The sequence below is a fragment of the Thermothelomyces thermophilus genome, chromosome 3 (assembly GCF_000226095.1).
Source record: "Thermothelomyces thermophilus ATCC 42464 chromosome 3, complete sequence".
NCBI lineage: Eukaryota > Fungi > Ascomycota > Sordariomycetes > Sordariales > Chaetomiaceae > Thermothelomyces > Thermothelomyces thermophilus.
In genome coordinates this window covers 2,752,981-2,777,794 of record NC_016474.1, presented here as the reverse complement: position 1 = coordinate 2,777,794, position 24,814 = coordinate 2,752,981, and the positions used below count along the sequence as shown (strand labels likewise).

Here is a 24,814-nt window from a genome sequence, read left to right as displayed (position 1 = left end):
GCTTAGGGCGTCTGCTTGTACGTTCTCTTTGCCCTTCTTGTAGCAGATCTCAAAATTAAATTCCGTAAGGAATTCTACCTATTGTATTTGTCGTCTATTAAGCTCCTTTGTTGTCGTGAAGTATCGCAAGTTCTTGTAATCTATATATACTTGTACTAGTTCGATCGTACTATTAAAGTATAGTTACTATTCTTTAAAAGCTTCGATAATTGTAAGTAGTTCCTTATTATAGATTAGATAATTAAGACGTAGTCTATCGAGCTTTTTTAAAAAGAAGGCTATAGGATGTAGCTTCCCTTGTTTGTCTCGTTATCCCAATTGTCCTCCGATAGCATAGTCTGAAGCGTCCGTTTCTACCTTAAATGGCTTCTTAGGGTCTAGTAGCACCAGTACTAGATCTTTAGTAATAGCATTACAGATCTATATAAATGCTTGCTTATATTACTCTTCCTATTGGAATTTAGTGTTCTTCTTAGTAAGTTTATATAAAGGTCGTACGATTGCTCTAAAGTTCTTGATAAACATCTGGTAGAAGTTTGTAAACCCGATGAAACTTCGTACTTCTATAACTAACGTTAGTTATAGCTAATCCTTAATAGCTTTAACCTTTAAGGGTTCTATCCGGATTTGTCCTAGGGATATTTTGTATCCTAAAAATACCGTTTTCCTAATGTGGAATTTGCTCTTTTTCTTGTTAACTAATAGCTTATATATATATAACATATCTAGTACTACTCTTATATACTTCTAGTATTCGTCTATCGTTTTGGAGAAGATAAGTATATTATCAAGATAACATATTGTAAATTTGTCGAGAAAGGGTTAGATAGCTTAATCAATTAGGGCTTAAAACGTTGCTAGCGTGTTTATAAGTCTAAATGGCATGACAAGGTACTTGTAGTAGCTATAAGGTATCCTAAAGGCCGTTTTCCACTCATTGCCTTCTTTGATCTATATATAGTTATAGGCCGATGGTAAGTCAAGACATGTGAAATATTAGGCTCCTGCTAACTAATCTTGGAGCTATAAGATTAGTGGTAACAGGTATCGGTTTTTTATAGTCTATTCGTTAAGTTGCCGATAGTCGACGTATAACCGTAGCTTTCCGTCTTTCTTAGGCACAAATAGGATTAGGTAGCCTGCTAGCAATGTCGATAGGCAGATATATCCTCTTCGAAGGTTCTCCTCTAAATATCGCTTAAGTTCTTCGTTCTATATCTAGCTCGTATAGTAAATCTTAAAGAACTTTAGTTATACTCCTTCCTTAAGTTTAATCTTATAATCCTATAGGCCATGCTCTAGTAGTCCTTCTAGATACTTTGGTTTAAATGCTAGGTATCCTTTGTATTCCTTCGGTACTTCCCTAGTCTTATCTCGTCTCTTGGCTTTCTAATAATATACGAACTTGGTTCTATCTATAGCGATGCTAGTGATTTCTCCTATCTTAACCTACTACTCTAGTTATAGTATTCCGCATTTATTAACGGAGAGAATAGCTATCGGCGGTTTAGCTCGTTCCTCCTGTCGTAACGTTAGTGTCGTTATGCCGTTTCTTCTAGAGTCCGTAGTAGTCTGCCTGCCACTGTTCGTCTCTTGCGGTAGATCTATAGGATATGCCTTCCCTTAAGTATTGTCTGCTTGTAATCCTTGTATACTCTCTATCTTACTAGTTAAATACGACTCTGTTTAGGGTTATAGGTAGCTACTATTCTTCTAGCTAATATCTAGGTCGTAATCTTTATACTATAGTAACCCTAATATTATATCTTTATCGTTACCTATATCTACAATGCTAAATATAACTACTATAGTCTTCCCTGCTATAGTGATGTCGATTAGTTCGGTCTTCTTACGTACCTATTATATTAGAAATGGCCCTTTGACTATGCTATACTTCTGCTTTATTCTCTAGGGTATCTATAGCTAATTTACAAGCGTCGGCAAAATCAGGTTTATCTCTGCTCTACTATCTACTAGTGTAAGTATTTCGTGCTATCCTCATTATGCTATTGTCTATAGTCGCTTGTCTTGCCGCCGTCATCTAAAGATTACGGCAATTTCCTATATTTCTGCTAAGAGGTCTCGATATAGTAGTTTCTTACACTAGTTCCTCCTATACTATGCTACCACTTGCCGTTATACAGGCGTTAATAGTTTTCGGGCCCCTCGAAGGGCCCTGACCTATTTCCTAGGTTAGTGCTAACCTCTTCGGTTGTTTGGCTAATAGTAGCTTTGTTAATCGTGCTTATTTCTATAAGCCATTAAGTGCTTATAGCTTCCTACCATTAGGTCTATTCTGCTTTTCATTATACGTGCCATAGCTTTATCTGAAGCTCCTAGATCCGCGATTTCTTTTCGTCTATATAGTAGAGGCAGTCGTTACTCCGGCATAAGTCCTATATATCTCGTCCTATTCCGTAGTACCTAGGCTAGGCTCGTTTTGGTACTACTGTAATGCCTTCTAGATCGCAGGCTTCGATTTTCTAGAGCAATTCGGCCGCTCTGTTTCCTGTATCATAGACCCATTCCACAGGGCGGAGGCTCCTATCCTCATTTCCTTGTCAGGTCGGCTAGTGATTGTTTTCGAATTTGTCGCGAAAGTGATATTAGTATTTATATAACACACACTAGAACTAGGGCACTTGTATATATGCCTTATATCGTAGGTATAGTCATATAGCGTCGCCTAGAAGGTATTAGAATTCTTTTCCAAATCCTTCCTACTATATGTAGACTATAGGTACTCCGATGCTAAGGTAGGAGTATTTCTTCTAGTAGTTTTCCTATATACGTTCATCTTTTCTACGGTTCGTATATATAAACTAGTACTTAGGGTTCCGTACGTCGTGGCTAAGTTGCTAATTGTCAAAATGCTCGGCGTAGCTATCAGGCCTATCGTATATCATAGGCTATTTCCCTTTAATAGTTTTTACGATATGTCAGAGTTCCCTTATCTCGTCCCTTATCTTATTACTCTACTAGGCAAGTCAAATCAAGCATCTATCCTATTCGCGTAGTTCTGTATTAAGCTAGAAAACTTCGTTACGATACTATTCGATTCGTTCCTAGAGGAATAGAACATTAGGTCCGGGTCTTTCGATTCCTTAGGTATTAGTTATCTACGATCTATCCCGCCTCTATATGACTATAAAACCCTACTGCCTCAGGGCTAGGAGAATCGAAATTAGTAGTATATACTCTCCTGCCGTGTCCCATTCGGCAAGACCTGTCTCTAGGTCTACCGTAACTAGTTCAGAGTACGGTGCTTGTTCGTCTTTACTATCGCCGTCGTATCCAAGACTATCTATATCGCTATCCCTATCTTCGTAGCTTGTAGCTACTACTTCGATAACATCCTTAGCGGTTTTATTAATAGTTATAATTTCCTTTCTAGGGACTAGTTTCTAGTCTTTCTTCAGGCTTCGATATTCCCATTTATAGTATCCTTTCTTTCTATAGTTATAGTAGGTAACGTAGGACTTATCTTTGGTCGTCTTCTTCTTGTCCTACTTCTATGCTATATCTATATCTATAGCTCTAGGATACGTCCTATATAAGGTGCTGATATATACCTGTTTTTTCTTGTTATTAGCCTTAACTATAGTTCCGTTTATCTGACCTCGTTTCTACTACTCTTGTATATAGAGTCGATTATCGATTCTAATAGCCTATATGATATATTTGTCTAGGGTCTTAGGCTAGTCGTACTTATATAGCTTGTCTTTAACCTTTTCCTTTAAGCCGTTATAGAATAGTTACATTAACGCCTTATCATTAAGCTAAGACTTAAGTATATCTTATCTAAACTATATAGTATAGGAAGCTACTAACTTGGTCTGTCGAAGGCTAGCAAGTCTTTCTTATATATAAATCTTCTCGTCTTTATTACTAAAAACCTTCTAAAGCTCTTCTTCAAAACGGTCGTAGGATCGAAAAACCGCCTATATAAATGCGTCTTAGTCGTCTTTGTCTTCCTTAGTAAGATAGTCGTTCTATATAGGCTCGAACTATCTAAGTACCTTGCCCTCTAGTCTCGTAGCTATATAGAGGACTTTGGCTTTATTATCCGGAAACTTATTATCATTAAGCCAGAAGTAGGATCAGAGGTTTGTTAGGAATCCTATAAGATCCTCCTTGGTTCCTCTATATTTGCCAGGTAGTTTAATCTTGATGCGGCTCGCTTTGGCGCCTTCAAGTGCCTTGATTTTGGTATAGGCCTCGTTAACCAGCTTCTACAAGTGCTTTTCGCCGTTTTTAAGTTCCTTGATCCGAGCTTAAGCAACCTTATCTCTCTGGTCTAACTCCTAGATCCGCTACTAGAGTTAACCAAGCTAGGTAAGTAGCTATTTAGCCGTAATGTTAGTAGCTATGTCGATGTCGAGGTCGAAATCACCTTTATCCTAAACTATAATAGAACAAAGGGAGTGATAGCAACGTGTGACGAACCTAACTTAGACTTCTTCTGAAAGGGTTCAGACGAAGGTAGGTTAAACGGGATAAACGTGTAAGTTGTCCAAGGGATTTGGTAAAGCCAAAGGGTTTATAATAACACTAGAGTTGTCTCCTAGAATGGTTAGTAATGCTTGGTATAAGTACTTATAATTGTAGGTTGTGGTTGCTATTACTGGTAAACTCCTAGAGTCTACTATAACGAGTGACTATCTACATGTATATATAATCCTAGGATCACTCTTTATCTAGTGATCCTTTGTCATCTGGATCACGGCTATGATAGTGATCCTATAGTGTATAGATCACTTTGCCAAGCGTGATCCTTCCCTGATTAGTCTGTTCGTGCCTGCTGTCCCATTGGCTTGTCGGGGAAGGCGGCTTAGGCGGCGTCCTACATGTATATTTCTGTGACATAACTACTCTTCTAGATACTAGCTATACTAACCTTAGAGATTCTATAACTTGGTTACTTTCTAGCCTAGTTTAAGAGGGCTAAGAGAGTAGTCCTTTATATGCCTAATAGACCTATATAAGCCTACTTTACCCTAGGTAGCTATAGGCCTATAGCACTCCTATTAATAGTAGGCAAGGTACTAAAGGCTATAGTTACCTAGAAGGTAATGGCTATTATAAAGGCCTATAGGCTTCTCCTAGCTAAATAGATAGGTAACTAGGAATATAGGTCTATAAAGCTATCTATCTAGCTTATTATAGTATAGGTCTAGGAAGCTTAGAGGTATAAGGTAGCTACCTCTCTTCTATAGCTTAATATCTTAGGGGCTTTTAATACTATTAACTACACCTAGCTACTAGCTACTTTATAGAGCTAGGGCTTCCTAAAGTAGATAGTAGTCTAGGTTAGGGAATAGTTATAGGATAAGGTAGCTATCCTTTACTTTGATAGCTAGGAAATAGATGATATAATAGTAAGGGCTAGGGTCTCTTAAAGGTTGCCCCTTTCCTTTATACTATTTATTCTCTATATAGCCTCCCTTTACTAGGCTATCTAATAGGCCTACTCTATAGTTAGCTTAATAAGCTTTACTAATAATACTAACCTTCTAGCCTTTAAGAAGGCTAAAGAAGCCTATAATTACTAGCTATAAAAGGCCTAGAAGGCCTAACTATAGTAAGTAAGGACCTAAGGTATAGCTTTTACCTTAGAAAAGTACGAACTTATCTACTTTAATAGGGGCCGGAAATAGTAGTTATAACTACTAGAGCTCCTATAGCCTAGAGGGGGTACTACTACTATAGCCCCTTTAAAGTTAACTAGATTCCTTAGGGTCTAGCTAGATTAAAAGCTATAATAAGGCCTATATTATATAAAGATAGCTAAGAGGTTAGAAACCTAAACGTTTATCCTAACTAGGCTTACTATAAAGACCTAGGGCCCTAGCCTCCTATAGGCCTATAAGGTCTATACTAAGTATATTATTATTATTATTATTATTATTATTATTATTATTATTATTATTATTATTATTATTATTATTATTATTATTATTATTATTATTATTATTATTATTATTATTATTATTATTATTATTATTATTATTATTATTATTATTATTATTATTATTATTATTATTATTATTATTATTATTATTATTATTATTATTATTATTGTTATTATTATTGTTATTATTAATCCTATACTACTATGCTAATAAGTATACTAGAGCCTCTTTAGTTTTATATAAAAGAAACCGTACCTAATAGGCCAGATAAAAACCTCTGTCCTGCCTTTAATACCTAATCCAGAATACTAATATACTATAAAGAAAAGGAGAAGTGGCTAGAATAGCACTATAAAGGCCTTACCTCACGGTCTAGCCTCCTTATAAGGCGGTATTCCGGGAGCCTTGCTAGGTCTATTAGCTACTATAGAACCCTCCTTGCTAAATGATAGTTATAGGTCCCTATACCTCGTAAAATAAGGTCTAGGTCCCTTTACGACCGTATTTCCTAGGATTCCTATATTCGGCTTCTCGGTAGGTTTAGGCACTATATAACTAGGTGCTCTATAGTCTCCCTCCCCTAGCTATAGGTATAGTAGGGAGTACTAATCCCTAGGACTTAAACCCTAAAAAGGAAGTCATAGAGGCTAATAGCCCCCTATATAGGCCTATACTAGTAGGGAGCTCTAGGCCTTTATTAGGCCCTAATACCTTTATAGGCCTTCCCCTATAAAAACTAGGTATAGGGGGTCCTTATCTAATACACGCTATATCCTCCTGTCGGCTTAGTCGGCCCTCTAACAATTACTCTAGCTAGCTACTATAGCTAGCTCTATAGCTTATAGCCCCTTTTATAGGGTCTATAGGGGGGGTAGACTACCTCTATAGCCCTCCTAAACCTACTACTAGACTATCGATCTTATTACCTCTAGGGCTATAGGCTTTAGCTCTTAGCTCCTTGCCCTAGCCCTTCTCTTCTAGAACCTCTAGCTTAGCCTATTATAGGCCTGTTAGATAAGAGCTCTTATAGGGACCTAGGAAATTCCTTTAATAAAAGAGCTAACAAAGGATAAATATAACCTTGTATATAACTAGTTAGAAAAAACTGATAAATTGGTTTAAGTAAGTCAAGTATAGTATAGTAATTCTTTTTAGTATTTCTAACTATCTTAGACTATCTTTTCTAACGAGTATTCTTATTAAAATAACACCTTAAATCTAACTACCTAGATATTTCATTTTCCTTCTATATAACAAACCTAACTCAGACTTCTTCTAAAAGGGTTCAGACAAAGGTAGGTTAAATGGGACAAGCGTACAGGTTGTCCAAGGGATTTGGTAAAGCCAAAGGGTTCACAACAACACTAGAGTTGTCTCTCACAGTAGTCAACGATACTTGGTATAAGTACTGTGATTGTAAGTTACTATCACTAGTAAACTCCCAGAGTCTACTATAACGAGTGGCTATTTACATGTATATATACTTCTGCCGATCGCTTATAGTCCTCTTCTATCCTGTCCTTAGATCGCCTTTAGTAGCTAGCTATTCTCTGCTATCTTTCCCTTTTGGCAATCGTTCGCCCGTAGTAGCCCGCGCTCCCTAGCGATCCTATGTTAGCCTTGCTTTGTGCCCTTCTTAATTAGTAGCTTATTTAGTCTCCTGTGCCCTACTAGGTCGCGGTATATGGTTAGCTTGTAATACGATGCCCCCTCTTTAGGGCTTTCGACCCGAAAGCTTCTTATAACTTGTTTTAAATACTATTAATACCCCCTTTTTCTAGTAGGTAATGTCCTTCTTTTGCTAACTTCCTTATATTATAGCTAATTATATTCCTAGGAATTGTCGCGATCTTAAATACAAACGATATACTATTACGATTAAGATTAAGTAAGAGGGTTATAAGGTTACCATGCCTTATAAGCGTTATTAGAATATAAAGCCGTGAAAGCGTTATATAATGATAGAGGGTTTAAATAAGTATTAAAACTATATTTATATAGGTAAGAAGTATAATAGTCTAAACATTATAGATACCTATAGGTTTCTCGTTATTTTTCTTTATAGTCTTAGGTTACTAACTATCCTAGTCCTTTTGAATTTATTAGAGTAGGAGAAGGTTTCAAGAGAGATTGTTAAGACCGAGGCGCTACTTACTTAGACGCTAAGCCGTTTAAGTCGATTACGTCGTTTATAGCAATCCCTGCGCGATTGTGGTGCCGAAGTTTTTCGTCGTGGCGTAGCTTGTCTAGAGGAGGAGGAAGAACTAGATACTCCTCTGCCGATATTGAAGATGTGGACCCTTGTAGGTTAGGCTTAGGCGTTAGGTGCTTTTGACGTGCTCGATTAGGAGTTAATCGGGTTAGATCCTGATCCTAATTCTAGTAGGTTCCCCTCTTTTTCTATTGGAGAATAGGCTTTAGAGCTAGTTTAGTTCCTATAAGTTGTCTTCTAGTCTAAAATCAAGCTATTTGACTAGATACTATAGTTCCCTATTAATGATATATAAATCTAGAATTTCTTTGATATCCTATTCTTCCTCTTCGTCCTTTACTTTGATATATATAATAACCTTAGCGTTCTTTAGTACTAGTTTGAGAAGTGAAATATAAAAGATATCTGTCTGTAATTGTATAGATGACAGTAACGATAGTTGGTAGTTAGATGTCGAAATTCGTTCCTTAATAACGAAGGGTCTGACCTTCTCAAAGTCTAGCTTTGTGCTTGGTCGTTTGGTTTATAAGTTTTGTATGATTAGGTAGACTTTATCTCCCCTCTCTAGGCAAGGTCCCTCGAGCCTATGTTTGTTATAGTAGTTCTTCATTCTGGTTCTGACAAACTCGAGTTCCTTTTTAAGCTTCTTATATAGTATATACATTTGTTCCGCTTTGACCGCTACTCTTGGCACCGTAACCTCTAGTCCTTGCCTAAGGTCTGCTTTGTATCTATAGTTCGCAAAGAACGGTGTGACTTTAGTCGTTTCTATTAGCGTTGTATTATAGGTAAGTTATACTATTGGCAATAGTATGACCTAGTTGTCTTGCTAGTAGTTAACGTAAGAACGGAGGTATTGCTCGACAACTTAGTTTAGTCGCTCTATTTGTCTGTCGGTCTATAGGTAATATACCGTTAATAGCTTACTATTAATGCCTAATCGTTATATTAACGCTTGCTAGAACTTTGATATAAACTTGGTGTCTCTATCGGTAATCTATTCTTACGGCTAAGCGTATACTAATATAACTTGCTAATAGATTATATCTATTAACTGTTTAGCTATCTAGGACTCCTTGTATAGAAAGAAGTATACCTATTTAGTCAGGTAGTCTACTATAGTGAGAATACTATTATAGATTACCCTTATAGCTATATTCTTAGATTCTAGTAGCTTTATAATAAAGTCTATTATAACTAAACTCTATAGTTTGTCAGCTATTAGTAGTAGCTAGAGTAGCCTATATAGCTTATGCCGTACCGCTTTGCTTTAACTATAGATATCGTAGTTCTATACGACTTCCTTAACTTGTACTGTTAACTATAGAAAGTCGTAGTGTTTCTTGACTTATACGATAGTCTTTGTAACTCCTTTGTGTCCTCCGAGTTTCGACTCGTAGAGTTCTTAAATCATTCGTAGCTATTAATCTTTGTCATAGATATACGCTTTGCCTCGGTACTAGAGTTTCCTATCTTCTTCTTCTACTCCATTAGGTACCATTAGTCTAGGTACTACTTAATACTATATCTCGTTAATCCTTTCTTCTCGAAAGATTACGTAACATTCTAGGAACGAGTCGAGTAGATCATCTTCTATAGGTATCTATATTTCGTAATATAGCGTTCTGTCTAATCGTTCCTTGAATAATAGTAGCGTTATTTCCGTTTGTCCTTCTGTATAATCTGTTCGTCGGCTTAAGGCATCCGCTTGTATGTTCTCTTTGCCCTTCTTATAGCGGATCTTAAAATTAAATTCTATAAGGAATTCTATCTATTGTATTTGTTATCTATTAAGCTCCTTTGTCGTTATAAAGTATCGTAAATTCTTGTGATCTATATATACTTATACTAGTTTAATTATACCACTAAGGTATAGTTACTATTCCTTAAAAGCTTTAATAATCGTAAGTAGTTCCTTATTATAGATTAGATAATTAAGATATAATCTATCGAGCTTCTTTGAAAAGAAGGCTATAGGATATAGCTTCCTTTGTTTGTCTTGTTATCCTAACTGTCCTCCAATGGCGTAGTCTAAAGCGTCTGTTTCTACCTTAAATAGCTTCTTAGGGTCTAGTAGCACTAGTACTAGATCTTTAGTAATAGTATCGTAGATCTATATAAATGCTTACTTATGCTATTCTTCCTATTAGAATTTAGTATTTTTCTTAGTAAGTTTGTATAAAGATCGTATAATCGCTCTAAAGTTCCTGATAAACATCCGGTAGAAGTTCGTAAACCTGATAAAACTTCGTACTTCTATAACTGACGTCGGTCGTAACTAATCCTTGATAGCTTTAACCTTTAAAGGTTCTATCCGAATTTGTCCTAGGGATATCTTATATCCTAAAAACACTATCTTCCTAATATAGAATTCGCTCTTTTCCTTGTTAACTAATAGCTTATATATATATAATACGTCTAGTACTACTCTTATATACTTCTAGTGTTTGTCTATTATTTTAGAGAAGATAAGTATATCGTCGAGATAATATATTGTAAATTTATCGAGAAAGGGTTAGATAGCTTGATCGATTAGGGCTTAGAACGTTGCCGGTGTATTTATAAGTCTAAATAGTATAACGAGGTACTCGTAATGACTATAGGGTATCCTAAAGGCCGTTTTCCACTTGTCGCCTTCTTTGATCTATATATAGTTATAGGCTAATAGTAAGTCAAGACATGTAAAATATTAAGCTCTTACTAACTAATCTCGGAGCTATAAGATTAGTAGTAACAGGTATCGGTTTTTTACGGTCTATTCGTTAAGTTACCAATAGTTAATATATAACTATAGCTTTCTATCTTTCTTAGGTACAAATAGGATTAGGTAGCCTACTAGCGATGTCGATAGGCAGATATATCCTCTTCGAAGGTTCTCCTCCAAATATTACTTAAGTTCTTTATTCTATATCTAGCTTGTATAGTAAATCTTAAAGAACTTTAGTCGTACTCTTTCCTTAAGCTTAATCTTGTAATCCTATAGGCCGTACTCTAGTAATCCTTCTAGATACTTCGGTTTAAATGCTAGGTGTCCTTTATATTCCTTTGGTACTTCCCTAGTCTTGTCTTGTCTCTCGGCTTTCTAATAGTATACGAACTTGGTTCTGTCTATAGCAATGCTAGCGATTTCTCCTGTCTTAACTTACTACTCTAGTTACAGTGCTCCGCATTTGTTAACAGAGAGAACAGCTATCGGCGGTTTAGCTCGCTCTTCCTGTTGTAACGTCGGTGTCGTTATACCGCTTCTTCTAGAGTCTATAGTAGTCTGCCTACTACTATCTATCTCTTATGGTAGATCTATGGGATATGCCTTCCCCTAAGTATTATCTGCTTGTAATCCTTGTATACTCTCTATCTTGCTAGTCAAATATGACTCTATTTAGGGTTATAGGTAGTTACTATTCTTCTAACTAATGTCTAGGTCGTAATCTTTATACTATAGTAATCTTAATATTATATCTTTGTCATTACCTATATCTATAATACTAAATATAACTACTATAGTTTTCCTTGCTATAGTAATATTAATTGGTTTGGTCTCCCTATATATCTATTATATCGGAAATAGCCCTTTGACTATGCTATACTTTTGTTTTATTCTCTAGGGTATCTGTAACTAATTTACAAGTATCGGCGAAATCAGGTTTATCTCTGCTCTACTATCTATTAGTATAAGTATTTTATACTGTTTCCATTATATTGTTATCCATAATCACTTGTCTTGCCGCCGTCGTCTAAAAATCATGGCGATTTCCTATATTTCTGTTAGGAGGTCTTGATATAGTAGTCCCTTACGCTAGTTCCTCCTATACTACGCTACCACTTGCTGCTATATAGGTATTAATAGTTTTCGGGCTCCTCGGAGGGCCCTAAACCGTTTCCTAGGTCAGTGCTAACCTCTTCGGTTGTTTGGCTAATAGTAGCTTCGTCGATCGTGCTTATTTCTGTAAGCTATTAAGTGCTAGTAGCTTTCTACTATTAGGTCCGTTTTACTTTCTATCGTACGTGCTATAGCTTTATCTAAAGCTCCTAGATCCGCGATTTCTCTTCGTCCGCGTGGTAGAGGTAGTTGTTACTCTAGCACAAGTCCTATATATCTTGTCCTATTCTGTAGTGCCTAGGCTAGGCTCGTTTTGGTACTACCGTGATGCCTTCTAGATCACGGGCTTTGATCTTCTAAAGTAATTTAGCCGCTCTGTTTCCTATATTATAGACCTATTTCATAGGGTAGAGACTTCCGTCCTCATTTCCTTGTCAGGTCGGCTAGTAATTATTTTCGAATTTGTTATAAAAGTAGTATCGGCATTTGTATAATACATACTAGAACTAGGGCACTTGTATATGTGCCTCGTGTTATAGATATAGTCGTGTGGCATTGCCTAGAAGGTATTGAAATTCTTTTTCAAATTCTTCCTACTATATATAGACTATAGGTACTCTAATGCTAAGGTAGGAGTGTTTCTTCTAGTAGTTTTCCTATATACGTTCGTCTTTTCCTTGGTTTATATATATAAATTAGTACTCTAGGTTCCATACGTTATAGCTAAGTTACTAATCGTCAAAATACTTGGTATAGCTATTAGGCCTATTATATATTATAGGCTGTTCCCCTTTGATAGTTTCTATAATATGTCAGAGTTCTCTTATCTTGTCCCTTATCTTATCACTCTACTAGGCAAGTCGAATTAAGCGTTTATCCCATTCGCGTAGTTCTATACTAAGCCAGAAAACTTTGTTACGGTACTATTCGATTCGTTTTTGGAGGAATAGAACATTAGGTCCGGGTCTCTCGATTCCTTAGGTATCGGTTGTCTACGATCTATCCTGCCTTTATATAACTGTAAAACCCTATTGCCTTAAGACTAAGAGAATCGAAATTGGTAGTATATACTCTCCTACCGTGTCCTATTTGGCAAGACCTATCTCTAGGTCTATAGTGACTAGTTTAGAGTATAGTGCTTATTTATCTTTACTATCACCGTTATATCTGAGACTATCTATATTACTATTCCTATTTTTATAGCTCGTAGCTGCTACTTCGATGATATCCTTAGTGGTTTCGTCGATAGCTGTAATTTCCTTTCTAGGGACTGGTTTCTAGTCTTTCTTTAGGCTTTAATATTCTCGTTTGTAGTGTCCTTTCTTTCTATAGTTATAGTAGGTAACATTAGACTTGTCTTTAGTTATCTTCTTCTTGTCTTGCTTCTATGCTATATTTATATCTATAGCTCTAGGATACGTCCTATACGAGGTACTAATGTATGCTCGTTTTTTCTTGTCGTTAGCCTTGACTATAGTTCTGTTTATCTGACCTTGTTTCTATTGCTCTTGTATATAGAGTCGATTATCGATCCTAATGGCCTATATAATATATTTATTTAGGGTCTTAGGCCGGTCGTACTTATATAGCTTATCTTTAACCTTTTCCTTTAAGCTATTATAAAATAGTTATATTAATACCTTATTATTAAGCTAAGACTTAAGTATATCCTATTTAAACTATATAGTATAAGAGGCTACTAACTTAGTCTATTAGAGATTAGTAAGTCTTTCTTATATATAAATCTTCTTATCTTTATCGCTAAGAACCTTCTAAAGCTCTTTTTTAAAACGGTCGTAAGATTAAAAGACTACCTATATAAATACGTCTTGGTCGTCTTTGTCTTCTTTAATAAGATAGTCGTTCTATATAGGCTCGAACTATCTAAGTACCTTACCCTCTGGTCTTGTAGCTATATAGAGGACTTTAGCTTTGTCGTCTAGGAACTTATCGTCATTAAGCTAGAAGTAAGATCGGAGGTTTGTTAGGAATCCTACGAGATCCTCCTTAGTTCCTCTATATTTGCTAGGTAGTTCGATCTTAATGCGGCTCGCTTTAGCACCCTCGAATACCTTAATTTTAGTATAGGCCTCGTTAACCAGCTTCTACAAGTGCTTTTTACCGTTCTTAATTTCCTTAATCCGAGCTTAAGTAACCTTATCTCTCTAGTCTAACTCCTAGATCTGCTACTAGAGTTAACTAAGCTAGGTAAGTAGCTATTCGGCCGTAATGTTAGTAGCTATATCAATATCAAGGTCAAAATTACCTTCATCCTAAACTATAATAGAACAAAAGGAGTAATAGCAACGTGTGACGAACCTAACTCAGACTTCTTTTAAAAGGGTTTAGACGAAGGTAGGTTAAGTAGGATAAGCGTATAGGTCATCTAAGGGATTTGGTAAAGCTAAAAGGTTTATAATAATACTAGAGTTATCTCTTATAGTAGTTAACGATGCTTAGTATAAGTATTGTAATTGTAAGTTACTATTACTAGTAAACTCCTAGAGTCTATTATAATAAGTGGCTATTTATATATATATATACTTCTGCTGATCGCTTATAGTCCTCTTCTATCTTGTCCTTGGATTGCCTTTGGTAGCTAGCTATCCTCTGCTATCTTTCCCTTTTGGCAATCGTTTGCCTATGGTAGCCCGTGCTCCCTAGCGATCCCGTGTTAGCCTTGCTTCGTGCCCTTCTTAATTGGTGGCTCATTTAGTCTCCTGTGCCCCACCGGGTTGCGGTATATAGTTGGCTTGTGACATTCTAAGAAGTATGACTATAGATTTATTAACTTAAAGAACTATATAAGGGCAAATATTATGATTATAGTATAGGGGGTAATATAGGTAGGTAGTTAGAGTAAGCTTATTATCCTAGAGAGGGATCTAAGCACTTTACGCTATAGATATATAGCCTAGTCGTACTAGAAGGCTCTAGAAAAGGGCCTTCTACCTTATTACGATGGAACTCGACACTTTTAGCAAGATAATGCTCTTATATATGTCTACGAATCTACCGAACAGTGGCTCCTGGCACGGGGGATTTCCTGGATTAAATGGTCTATATATAATTTGAACCCTATTAAATATATATAGGCCCTTCTCAAACGGAGGCTATATACGATGTTCCTAGATCTATAGAATTTGAGGCAGAACAGGCTAGATATTAAAGAGTTTACCAAGTACCTACGGGAGGCGTAGTAGGCTATTGATTAGGGGCTAATTGACAAGCTGATCTAGGAAATGCTATGTCGGCTGGCCGTAGTCAAAAGAGCTAGGGGGTGGTATATAAAATATTAAAGCTTGGAACCAGGGCTACTATCTAATGTAAACAGTTTTCCTATACAATTTATAGCTATTGAGATATCCTGTATTAAAGTCTGGTAGTAAAAATGTAGATAGCTAGGGATAGGTAGGGTGGTATAAGACTTTTGACACCCTACTATAGTAGGCTTTAAACTAACGTTATATTTAGGGGCGCTAGGTAGTCTATATAGTGAAAAGTTTAATAGTCGTATAAGGTATGGTTGGATTATAGTCGGGTCTGGTTCCTATGCCTGTGATGCCTGTTATATACCTATAACGGCTCGCGTACAGTTGAAAGTAGTACCGTTGGATAGTATTTTTCGAGAGCTTTCTAAGGATAGTAGTTTCGTGTATTTTAGTAGGGTATTTACAAAGATATAAGAGAAGCTCTTTTAGGTAGGGTATAGGGTAGGGTAGGTAGGTTATAACTCTAATATAAGGAAAATGCTTATATAGATACCTTTATAAAAAGATATTGTCAAATAGGAAGGATTTAATTCTAGTCTTAGACCTAGCTAGAGATAGCTAATAGGAAGAGATATAAAATACTATTATAGTAAGATAATGCTATTACTTTTAAATATAATATTAATATAGAAGAAGTATAATTTAGGAGCCATTTAGAGCCTATAATATAGGCATTATAGTTTTTCTTCTAGGTAAGGGACTTAATATAGTCTAGTATCTATAGATACGTCCATTATATAAGATTAGATAAGATAAGCCCTATAGATCCTAGTAAATGGTAGGTCTTTTATATCTATTCTCTTCTTATAGAGTTATAAGGCTAACAAATATAGAAAGAGATACTAAAGTTTTAAACTATCTTAATTTTATTATAACTAATCTTCTATTACTAATAGTTTACCATTAATTTATATATAAAATCATATACATTAAGGGCTATATTATTAAATTATAGGATGTTAAAGAAAAGATAAGATATATATAGGTGTTATAAAACGTATTTAAGTGTTACAGTATATAACTGCCAGTAGGTCAGATCTGACTGACCTACCAACAGGGATGACGAGCCAGGGTGTTGACATGTATTTAGACAGCATCTCTAAGTGCCTCTGGCACTTAGAACAATTAACGCTTTTATCACCCACTTCTGCAGACCGTAACAGTTGGTCCAGGAGTGCCGCCCACGGCGCGAATACCGCTGTGGTGTCGTACCTTTGCAGCCTTTCTAAGCTGTACTGATTTGCAGCCACCGAGCTGTAGCATTAAGTAGGTAGGGCGGCCCCGGACTTTTGACCCCTAATTGTAATTAGTCAGCTACTGGCTTGCGCTGTAGGCGCCGTCCCTTAAATAAGACTGAACTGAACTAAACTAAAATTGTAGGTTTTTTTTTAACCGCAAGCCACTATCAAGCCGAACTCGCGTGATTATAGAGACCATGACCCCATAGGATGGTTCATCTCGAACCAACTCTCGCGGGGGGACGGCGAGCGGCGTGCCTTTGCCATCCTCTCCTGCCGTTCTGCTTTCTCCTTCTCCCAATCGCGCAAGATGCCAGCAAACTCGAACACATCTGGAGCTGTGGGTGGTGGAGAAGGAGGACTTGCATCGTATGGCTTCATGAACACCATTTCCCGAGAGACCCTCAGCTTCAGATAACCGTTGCCGATGAACTGGAAAGACAGCTCATACTTGTCATCGCAGCTCTTCACTTTGAAGGCTTTTCGGCTCGCCCGTTTCGGAGGGCGGAACGGCCCAAAGTTGCAATTGGCATTGCTGTCCAGATACACGTCGCCATATAACGCGTCAGCTTCGTCGCCAGGATTCCGCTCATTCACGTCAAGATGGTAAAAGTCGACCCTTTTGGTCCCATAGAGATCGGAGTAGAAGTAGTCGACGTGATCGCTGCAGTACAGCCTGAAACTCTGGCCCGCAAGTGGCCCGACAGGGATCGTCTCGCGTCCCTTCTCGGCCGTATCGAGACATCTGTCTGCGGCGCAAACCTCATCTTCCTTAGTCTTCTCAATTTCTCGTTGTTGTTCCTTCTCCTTCCGCTCCCGCAGCTTCTCCTGCTTCCTCTCCTCGCGCTTGTCTTTCAATTCGTAGTAGTAATCGGCGTCAGACCCGTTGTATGATCTCTCTGACTCGTCCTCGCCCATATTGTCGTTATAATCAACTTGGCCGTCACACTCAGGGTCGTCCAAACCACATGCACAACCTTCCTCCTTCTTGGACTGCTCGACGTCGTCTCTTTCTTGCTCCTTGTCGTCTTCCGGCTCTGAAAGATCCTCATCGAAGTCGTAATCATGTACTTCTCTATCTTCCTTGAAGCTGACAGTCCGAACTCGATAATACCATGCTGGGAGAGTGCGACTGCCTCTCTGCGAGTGACTGGACTTTTCAACACGCGAAGCCCGTACTTGGAGGGGATCGGCCTGCTTTGTGAGCCTGCTCATCGTTAAACGTAGGTGACCAGAGCTGCTTTCTGTTCGACTTCTCGCGTTTTGGAACCGACGTCGAGACACGGCTGCTAGATCCGGCTTGCTGTGGATCCCCAGGGGGGGACGGCCTAATAAGGTCCTATCGCACGCTGCGTTGAAGATGGAGAAACTGACTATGGAGGAAATTGCAAGCGCGGGAGTAGCGACGCTGGCGATATTTACATGCGTGGGGCTGAGGAGTCACCTCTCATTCGCCAAACCTATTTGGCGCCCTCATTGGCTAGCAGAAGCGTCTTTGGTCGGCCCTCTGACCACAACTAACGAATATTCCTCGCTAGCGTCTGCATCTTCGTCCCCGTTGTCAACCAGGCTGCTTCGTACAGTGGGGTCAGAAAAGTATTTGCCTACTTACTTTTCCACCCTCTAACTTCAAAGACATATAGAACATATAAAGCAGAGCTAAACCACTACCAAATTAATATTATAACTATGGCTATTTCAGTACTTGATTAGGCTATCTTTGATTAAGCTAAGAGACCTATCCTTTTCTCTATACCTATAGCTAAATTAACTAGGAATTTAATAGGTATTTAGCTCTAGACTCCTTATAGTACTATAGCTATTTAAGCTATTATCTTAATCTAATGCTGCCTTTTAGAGATTCTTATCTTTATCTAGTGCTGGATATTTTTAATTAGACTAAGATCTAGGCTTTATAGTAGCTACTAGAGTAGTTAAATCTTAGTAAGCCTTAGTAGCCCTTTTTAATAGCTAAATAAATATCTTATAGTAATATATTATCTTATCTTCTTATAATTATACTCTAAGGCTATTATAAGATTTAACTATCTATAGGTTAGATCTAACTAACTTACTAATAGGGACGATAGACTAAGGTCAATATATATTTAGATAGCTTCTCTAAGTACCTCTAGTACTTAGAATAATCAATACTTTTATTACCTACTTCTATAGACTATAATAGTTAGTCTAGGAGTGCTACCTATAATATAAATACTATTATAGTATTATATCTACTTATAACCTTTTTAGAGCTATATCGATTCATAGCTACCAAGCTATAGCAATTAATCCCTACTACTAGTTCGAATCTATAATCTCGTTACTAATTACAAGCGTTTAAATGCTATAGGAGACCATTTATCTAGATAAGTAACTATATACCTCTACTTAAGTAAATACCTAAATGGTTATTATTATTATTATTATTATTATTATTTCTATACCATTATACTAATAAGCATGCCAGAGCCTCTCTAGTTATATACAAAGGAAACCGTGCCTAATAGGCTAGATATAAACCTCTGTCCTACCTTTAACGCCTAATCTAGAATACTAATACACTATAAAGAAAAGGAGAAGTAGCTAGAACAGCCCTATAGAGGCCTTACCTCCTAGTCTAGCCTCCTTACAAGGCAGTATTCCGGAAGCCTCCCTAGGTCTATCAGCCACTATAGAACCCTCCTTGCCAAATGGTAGTTACAGGCTATTACAGAAATATACATACAGATGCCGCCTAAGCCACTAGCACGAATAGGCCAATCAAGTCAAAGGAACGAAAGGACTAATTACAACATAGGAAGCATAGTAATCACTACGCTCACCAGTGATCAAGGTAATCACTACCATACGATCACTCACAATCACCGTAATCAGGAATGATCACTAGGATTATATATACATATAGATAGTCACTCGTTACAGGGGCCTCTAAGAGTTCACTAGTGATAGTAACCCTTATAATTATAGTACTTATACTAAGCATTGTTATTAACTACTATAAGAGATAACTCTAGTATTATTATAAATCCTTTAGCTTTACCGAATCCCTTAAACGACTTGCCTACTTGTCCTGCTTAATCTACCTTTGTCTAAACCCTTTTAGAAGAAGTCTAAGTTAGGTTTGTCATACGTTGCTATTACTCCCTTTGTTCTATTATAGTTTAGAACGGAGGTAACTTTGACCTTAATATTAATATAGCTACTAACGTTATAGCTAAATAGCTACTTACCTAGCTTAGTTAACTTTATTAGTAAATCTAGGAGTTAGATTAGAGAGACAAGGCTACTTAAGCTCGAATCAAGGAACTCGAGAACGGCAAAAAGCACTTATAGAAACTAGTTAACGAGGCCTACGCCAAAATCAAGGCACTTAAGGGCGCTAAAGCGAGCCGTATCAAGATCAAACTACCTAGTAAATATAGAGGAACTAAGGAAGATCTTGTAGGATTCCTGACAAACCTCTAATCTTACTTCTAGCTTGATGATGACAAATTTCCGGACGATAAAGCTAAAGTTCTCTATATAGCTATAAGACTGGAGGGTAAGGTACTTAGATAGTTTAAGCCTATATAGAATGACTATCTTACTAAGGAAGATAAAGACAACCGAGATATATTTATATAAGTAGTCTTTTAATCCTACGACCGTTTCGAAGAAAAGCTTTAGAAGGTTTTTAGCGATAAAGATAAGAAGATTTATATATAAGAAAGACTTACTAATTTCCGACAGACTAAGTTAATAGCCTCTTATGTTATATAGTTTAGATAGGATATATTTAAGTCTTAGCTTAATAATAAAGTATTAATATAACTATTCTATAAAAGCTTAAAGGAAAAGGTTAAAGACAAGCTATATAAGTATAATTAGCCTAAGACTCTAGATAAATATATTATATAGGCGATTAGAATCAATAATTAATTCTATATATAAAAGTAATAAAAACGAGGTCAAATAAATAGAACTATAGTTAAGGCTAATGATAAGAAAAAGCAAATATATATTAATACCTTATATAGAATATACCCTAGAGCTATAGATATAGATATAGTATAGAAGTAAGACTAGAAGAAGATAACTAAAGACAAGTCTAATATTACCTACTATAACTATAGAAAGAAAGGGCACTATAAGTAAGAATGTCAAAGCCCGAAGAAAGAGTAAAAGATAGTCCCTAGAAAGGAAATTATAGCTATCGACAAAACTACCAAGGACATTATCAAAGTAGCGGCTACGAGCTACAAAGACAAGGGTAGTGACACGGACAGTCTTAGATACAATAGTAATAGTAAAGACAAACAAGCACTATATTCCGAATTGGTTACTATAAACCTAGAGATAGGTCTTGCCGAATAGGATATGGCAGGAGAATACGCACCGCCAATTTCGATTCTCCTAGCCTTAAGGCAGTAGGGTTTTATAGTTATATAGAGGTAGGATAGATCGTAGATAACTAATACCTAAGGAATCGAAAGACCTAGACCTAATGTTCTATTCCTCTAGGAATGAATTAAATAGTACTATAATAAAGTTTTCTAGCTTAATATGGAACTATACGAATAGGATAGACGCTTGATTTGACTCGTCTAGTAGAGTGATAAGATAAGGGACGAGATAAGGGAACTTTGATGTATTATAGAAACTATCAAAGGAGGATGGCCTATAATATATAATAGGCCCGATAGCTACACCGAGTACCTTGATGACTAGTAACTTAGTAATAACGTATAGAACCTAAAATACTAGTTTATATGTACGAATCGTGGAAAAGACGAGTATATATAAGAAAGCTATTAGAAGAAACATTCCTATCTTAGCATTAGGGTACCTACAGTCTATATATAATAAGAAGGATTTGGGAAAGAATTCTAATACCTCCTAGGTAACGTTATACGACTATACCTTTAATATAAGGTATATATATAAGTGCCTTAGTTCTAGTATATAGTATATAAATGCCGATATTACTTCCATGACAAATTTAAAAACAATCATTAGCTAACCTAATAAGGAAATAAGGACGGAAGCTTACGCCCTATAGAATAGGTCTATAATATAGGAAACAAAGCAGCCGAATTGCTCTAGAAGATCGAAGCCCACGATCTAAAAGGCATTATAATAGTTCTAAGATAAGCCTAGCCTAGGTACTACAGAATAGGACAAGATATATAGGACTTATACTAGAGTAACGATTGCCTCTATTATACGGACAAAAAGAAATCGCGAATTCGGGAGCTTTAGATAAAGCTATAGTATATACAACGGAAAGTAGAACGGACCTAATAGTAGGAAGCCGTAAGCATTTAATAGCTTACGGAAATAAGCACGATTAACGAAGCCGCTATTAGCCGAATAACTAAAGAGGTTAGCACTAACCTAGGAAACGGGTTAGAGCCCTTCAAGGGGCCCGAAAACCATTAACGCCTATATAGCGGCAAGTAGTAGCGTAATATAGGAGGAACTAGTACAAGAGACCACTATATCAAGACCTCTTGGCAGAAATATAGGAAATCGCTATAATCTTTAGACAATGGCAGCAAGATAAGTAACTATAGATAATAGCACAATAGAAATAGTATAAAATGCTTATACTAGTAGATAGTAGAGTAGAGATAAACCTAATTTCGCCGACGCTTATAAATTAGCTATAGATACCCTAGAGAATAAAGCGAAAGCATGGCATAGTCAAAGGGCTATTTCTAACGTAATAGGTATATAGGGAGATTAAACCAATCGATATCACTATAGTAGAAAAGACTATAATAATCGTATTTAGTATTATAGATATAGGTAATGATAAAGATATAATATTAGGGTTATTATAGTATGAAGATTATAACCCGGATATTAGCTAGAAGAATAGTAGCTACCTACGACCCCGAATGGAGTTATATTTGACTAGCAAGATAGGGAGCGTGTAAGGATCGCGAGCGGACGATGCTTAGGGGAAGGCATATCCTACAGATCTACTACAAGAGACAAATAGTAGTAGGCAGACTACTATAGACTCTAGAAGAAGCAATATAACGATATTAACGTTACAATAGGAGGAACAAGCTAAACTACCGATAGCTGTTCTCTCCATTAACGAATGCGGAGCATTTTAATAGGAGTAGTAGGTTAAGATAGGAGAAATCGCTAGCATCGCTATAGATAGAACCAAGTTCGTATACTATTAGAAAACCAAAAGACGAGATAAGACTAGGGAAGTACCGAAAGAATATAAAGGACACCTAGCATTCGAACCGAAGTATCTAGAAGGACTACTAGAACACGGTCTATAAGATTACGAGATCAAGCTTAAGGAAGGAGTACGATTAAAGTCCTTTAAGATCTATTATATAAGCTAGACTTAGAACGAAGAACTTAAGCGATATTTAGAGGAGAACCTTTAAAGAGGACATATCTACCTATCGACATCGCTAGCAGGCTACCTAATCCTATTTATGCCTAAGAAAGACAGAAAGCTATAGTTATATATTAACTATCGGTAACTTAACGAATAGATTATAAAAAACCGATACCTGTTACCGCTAATCTTACGGCTCCAAGATTAGTTAGCAAGAGCCTAATATTTTACGTATCTTAACTTGCTATTAGCCTATAACTATATATAGATTAAAGAAGGCGACGAGTAGAAAATGGCCTTTAGGATACCCTATAGCTACTATAAGTACCTTGTTATGCCATTTGGACTTATAAACGCGCTAGCAACGTTCTAAGCCCTAATTAATCAAGCTATCTAACCCTTTCTCGACAAATTTATAGTATATTATTTCGATAATATACTTATCTTCTCTAAGATAATGGATAAATACTAGAAGCACATAAAAGCAGTGTTAGATATACTATATATATATAAACTATTAGTTAACAAGGGAAAGAGCGAATTCCACGTTAGAAAAACGGTATTTTTAGGATACGAGATATCCCTAGGACAAATTCAAATAGAACCTTTAAAGGTTAAAGCTATTAAGAATTAGCTATAACCGACGTTAGTTACAGAAGTATAAAGCTTCATTAGATTTGTAAACTTCTACTAGATGTTTATTAGGAACTTTAGAGCGATCGTACGACCTTTATATAAACTTACTAGGAAGAACGCTAAATTCCAATGGAAAGAATAGCATAAGCAAGCATTTATATAGATCCGTGACGCCATTACTAAAGATCTAGTACTAGTACTACCAGACCCTAAGAAGCCATTTAAGATAGAAACGGACGCTTTAGACTATACTATTAGAGGACAATTAGAATAATAAGATAGATAAGGAAAGCTATATCCTATAGCCTTCTTTTTAAAGAAGCTCGATAGACTATATCTTAATTATCTAATTTATAATAAGGAACTACTTACGATTATTAAAGCTTTTAAGGAATGGCAACCATACCTTAGTAGTATACTTAAATCGGTATAAGTATATACAGATCATAAGAACTTGCGATACTTTATAATAACGAAAGAACTTAACAGACGACAAATACAATAGGCAGAATTCCTTACGGAATTTAACTTTGAGATCCGCTATAAGAAGGGTAAAGAGAACGTACAAGCGGACATCTTAAGCCAACAAACGGATCATACAGAAAAACGAACGGAAACAATACTACTATTATTTAAGGAACGAATAGACGGAACGCTATACTACGAAACGTAGACACCCGTAGAAGATGATCTACTTGACTCATTCTTAAAGTGTTGTATAATCTTTTGAGAAGAAAGGATTAACGAGACATAGTATTAAGTAGCACCTAGACCACTAGTACCTAACGGAGTAGAAGAAAGAGATAGGAAACTCTAGTACCGAGGCAAAGTATATATCTACGATAGAGATTAATAGCTATAAATGATTCGGGAACTCTATAAGTCGAAACTTAGAGGATATAAAGGAGTTACGAAGACTATTATATAAGTTAGGAAACATTACGACTTTCTATAGTTAATGGTATAAGTTAAGGAAGTTATATAAAACTACGACATTTATAATCAAAGCAAAATAATATAATATAAGCTATATAGGCTACTTTAGCCACTGCTAATAGCTAACAAACTATAGAGTTTAGTTATAATAGACTTTATTATAAAGCTACTCGAATCTAAGGACATAGCTATAAGAGTGACCTATAATAGTATTCTTACTATAGTAGATCGCCTAACTAAATAGGTATACTTCTTTCCTTATAAGGAGTCCTAGATAGTAGAATAGTTAGTAAACGTAATCTATTAGTAAGTTATGTTAGTATATGCTTAGCTATAAGAATAGATTACCGACAGAGACACTAAGTTCGCGTCAAAGTTCTAGTAAGTGTTAATGTAACGATTAGGCGTTAATAGTAAGCTATTAACGGCATATTACCCG

General features: G+C 36.3%; 1 protein-coding gene across 1 annotated transcript; it reads right to left on the bottom strand.

The window, feature by feature from the left end:
• Nucleotides 1-16,596: 16,596 nt before the first annotated feature.
• MYCTH_2304632 (uncharacterized protein) lies at nucleotides 16,597-17,814 on the bottom strand. Its single transcript, XM_003663096.1, has one exon. It carries the CDS (start codon nucleotides 17,667-17,669, stop codon nucleotides 16,641-16,643), a length of 1,029 nt encoding a protein of 342 aa, XP_003663144.1. The 5' UTR covers nucleotides 17,670-17,814; the 3' UTR covers nucleotides 16,597-16,640.
• Between the last annotated feature and the right edge of the window lie 7,000 nt (nucleotides 17,815-24,814).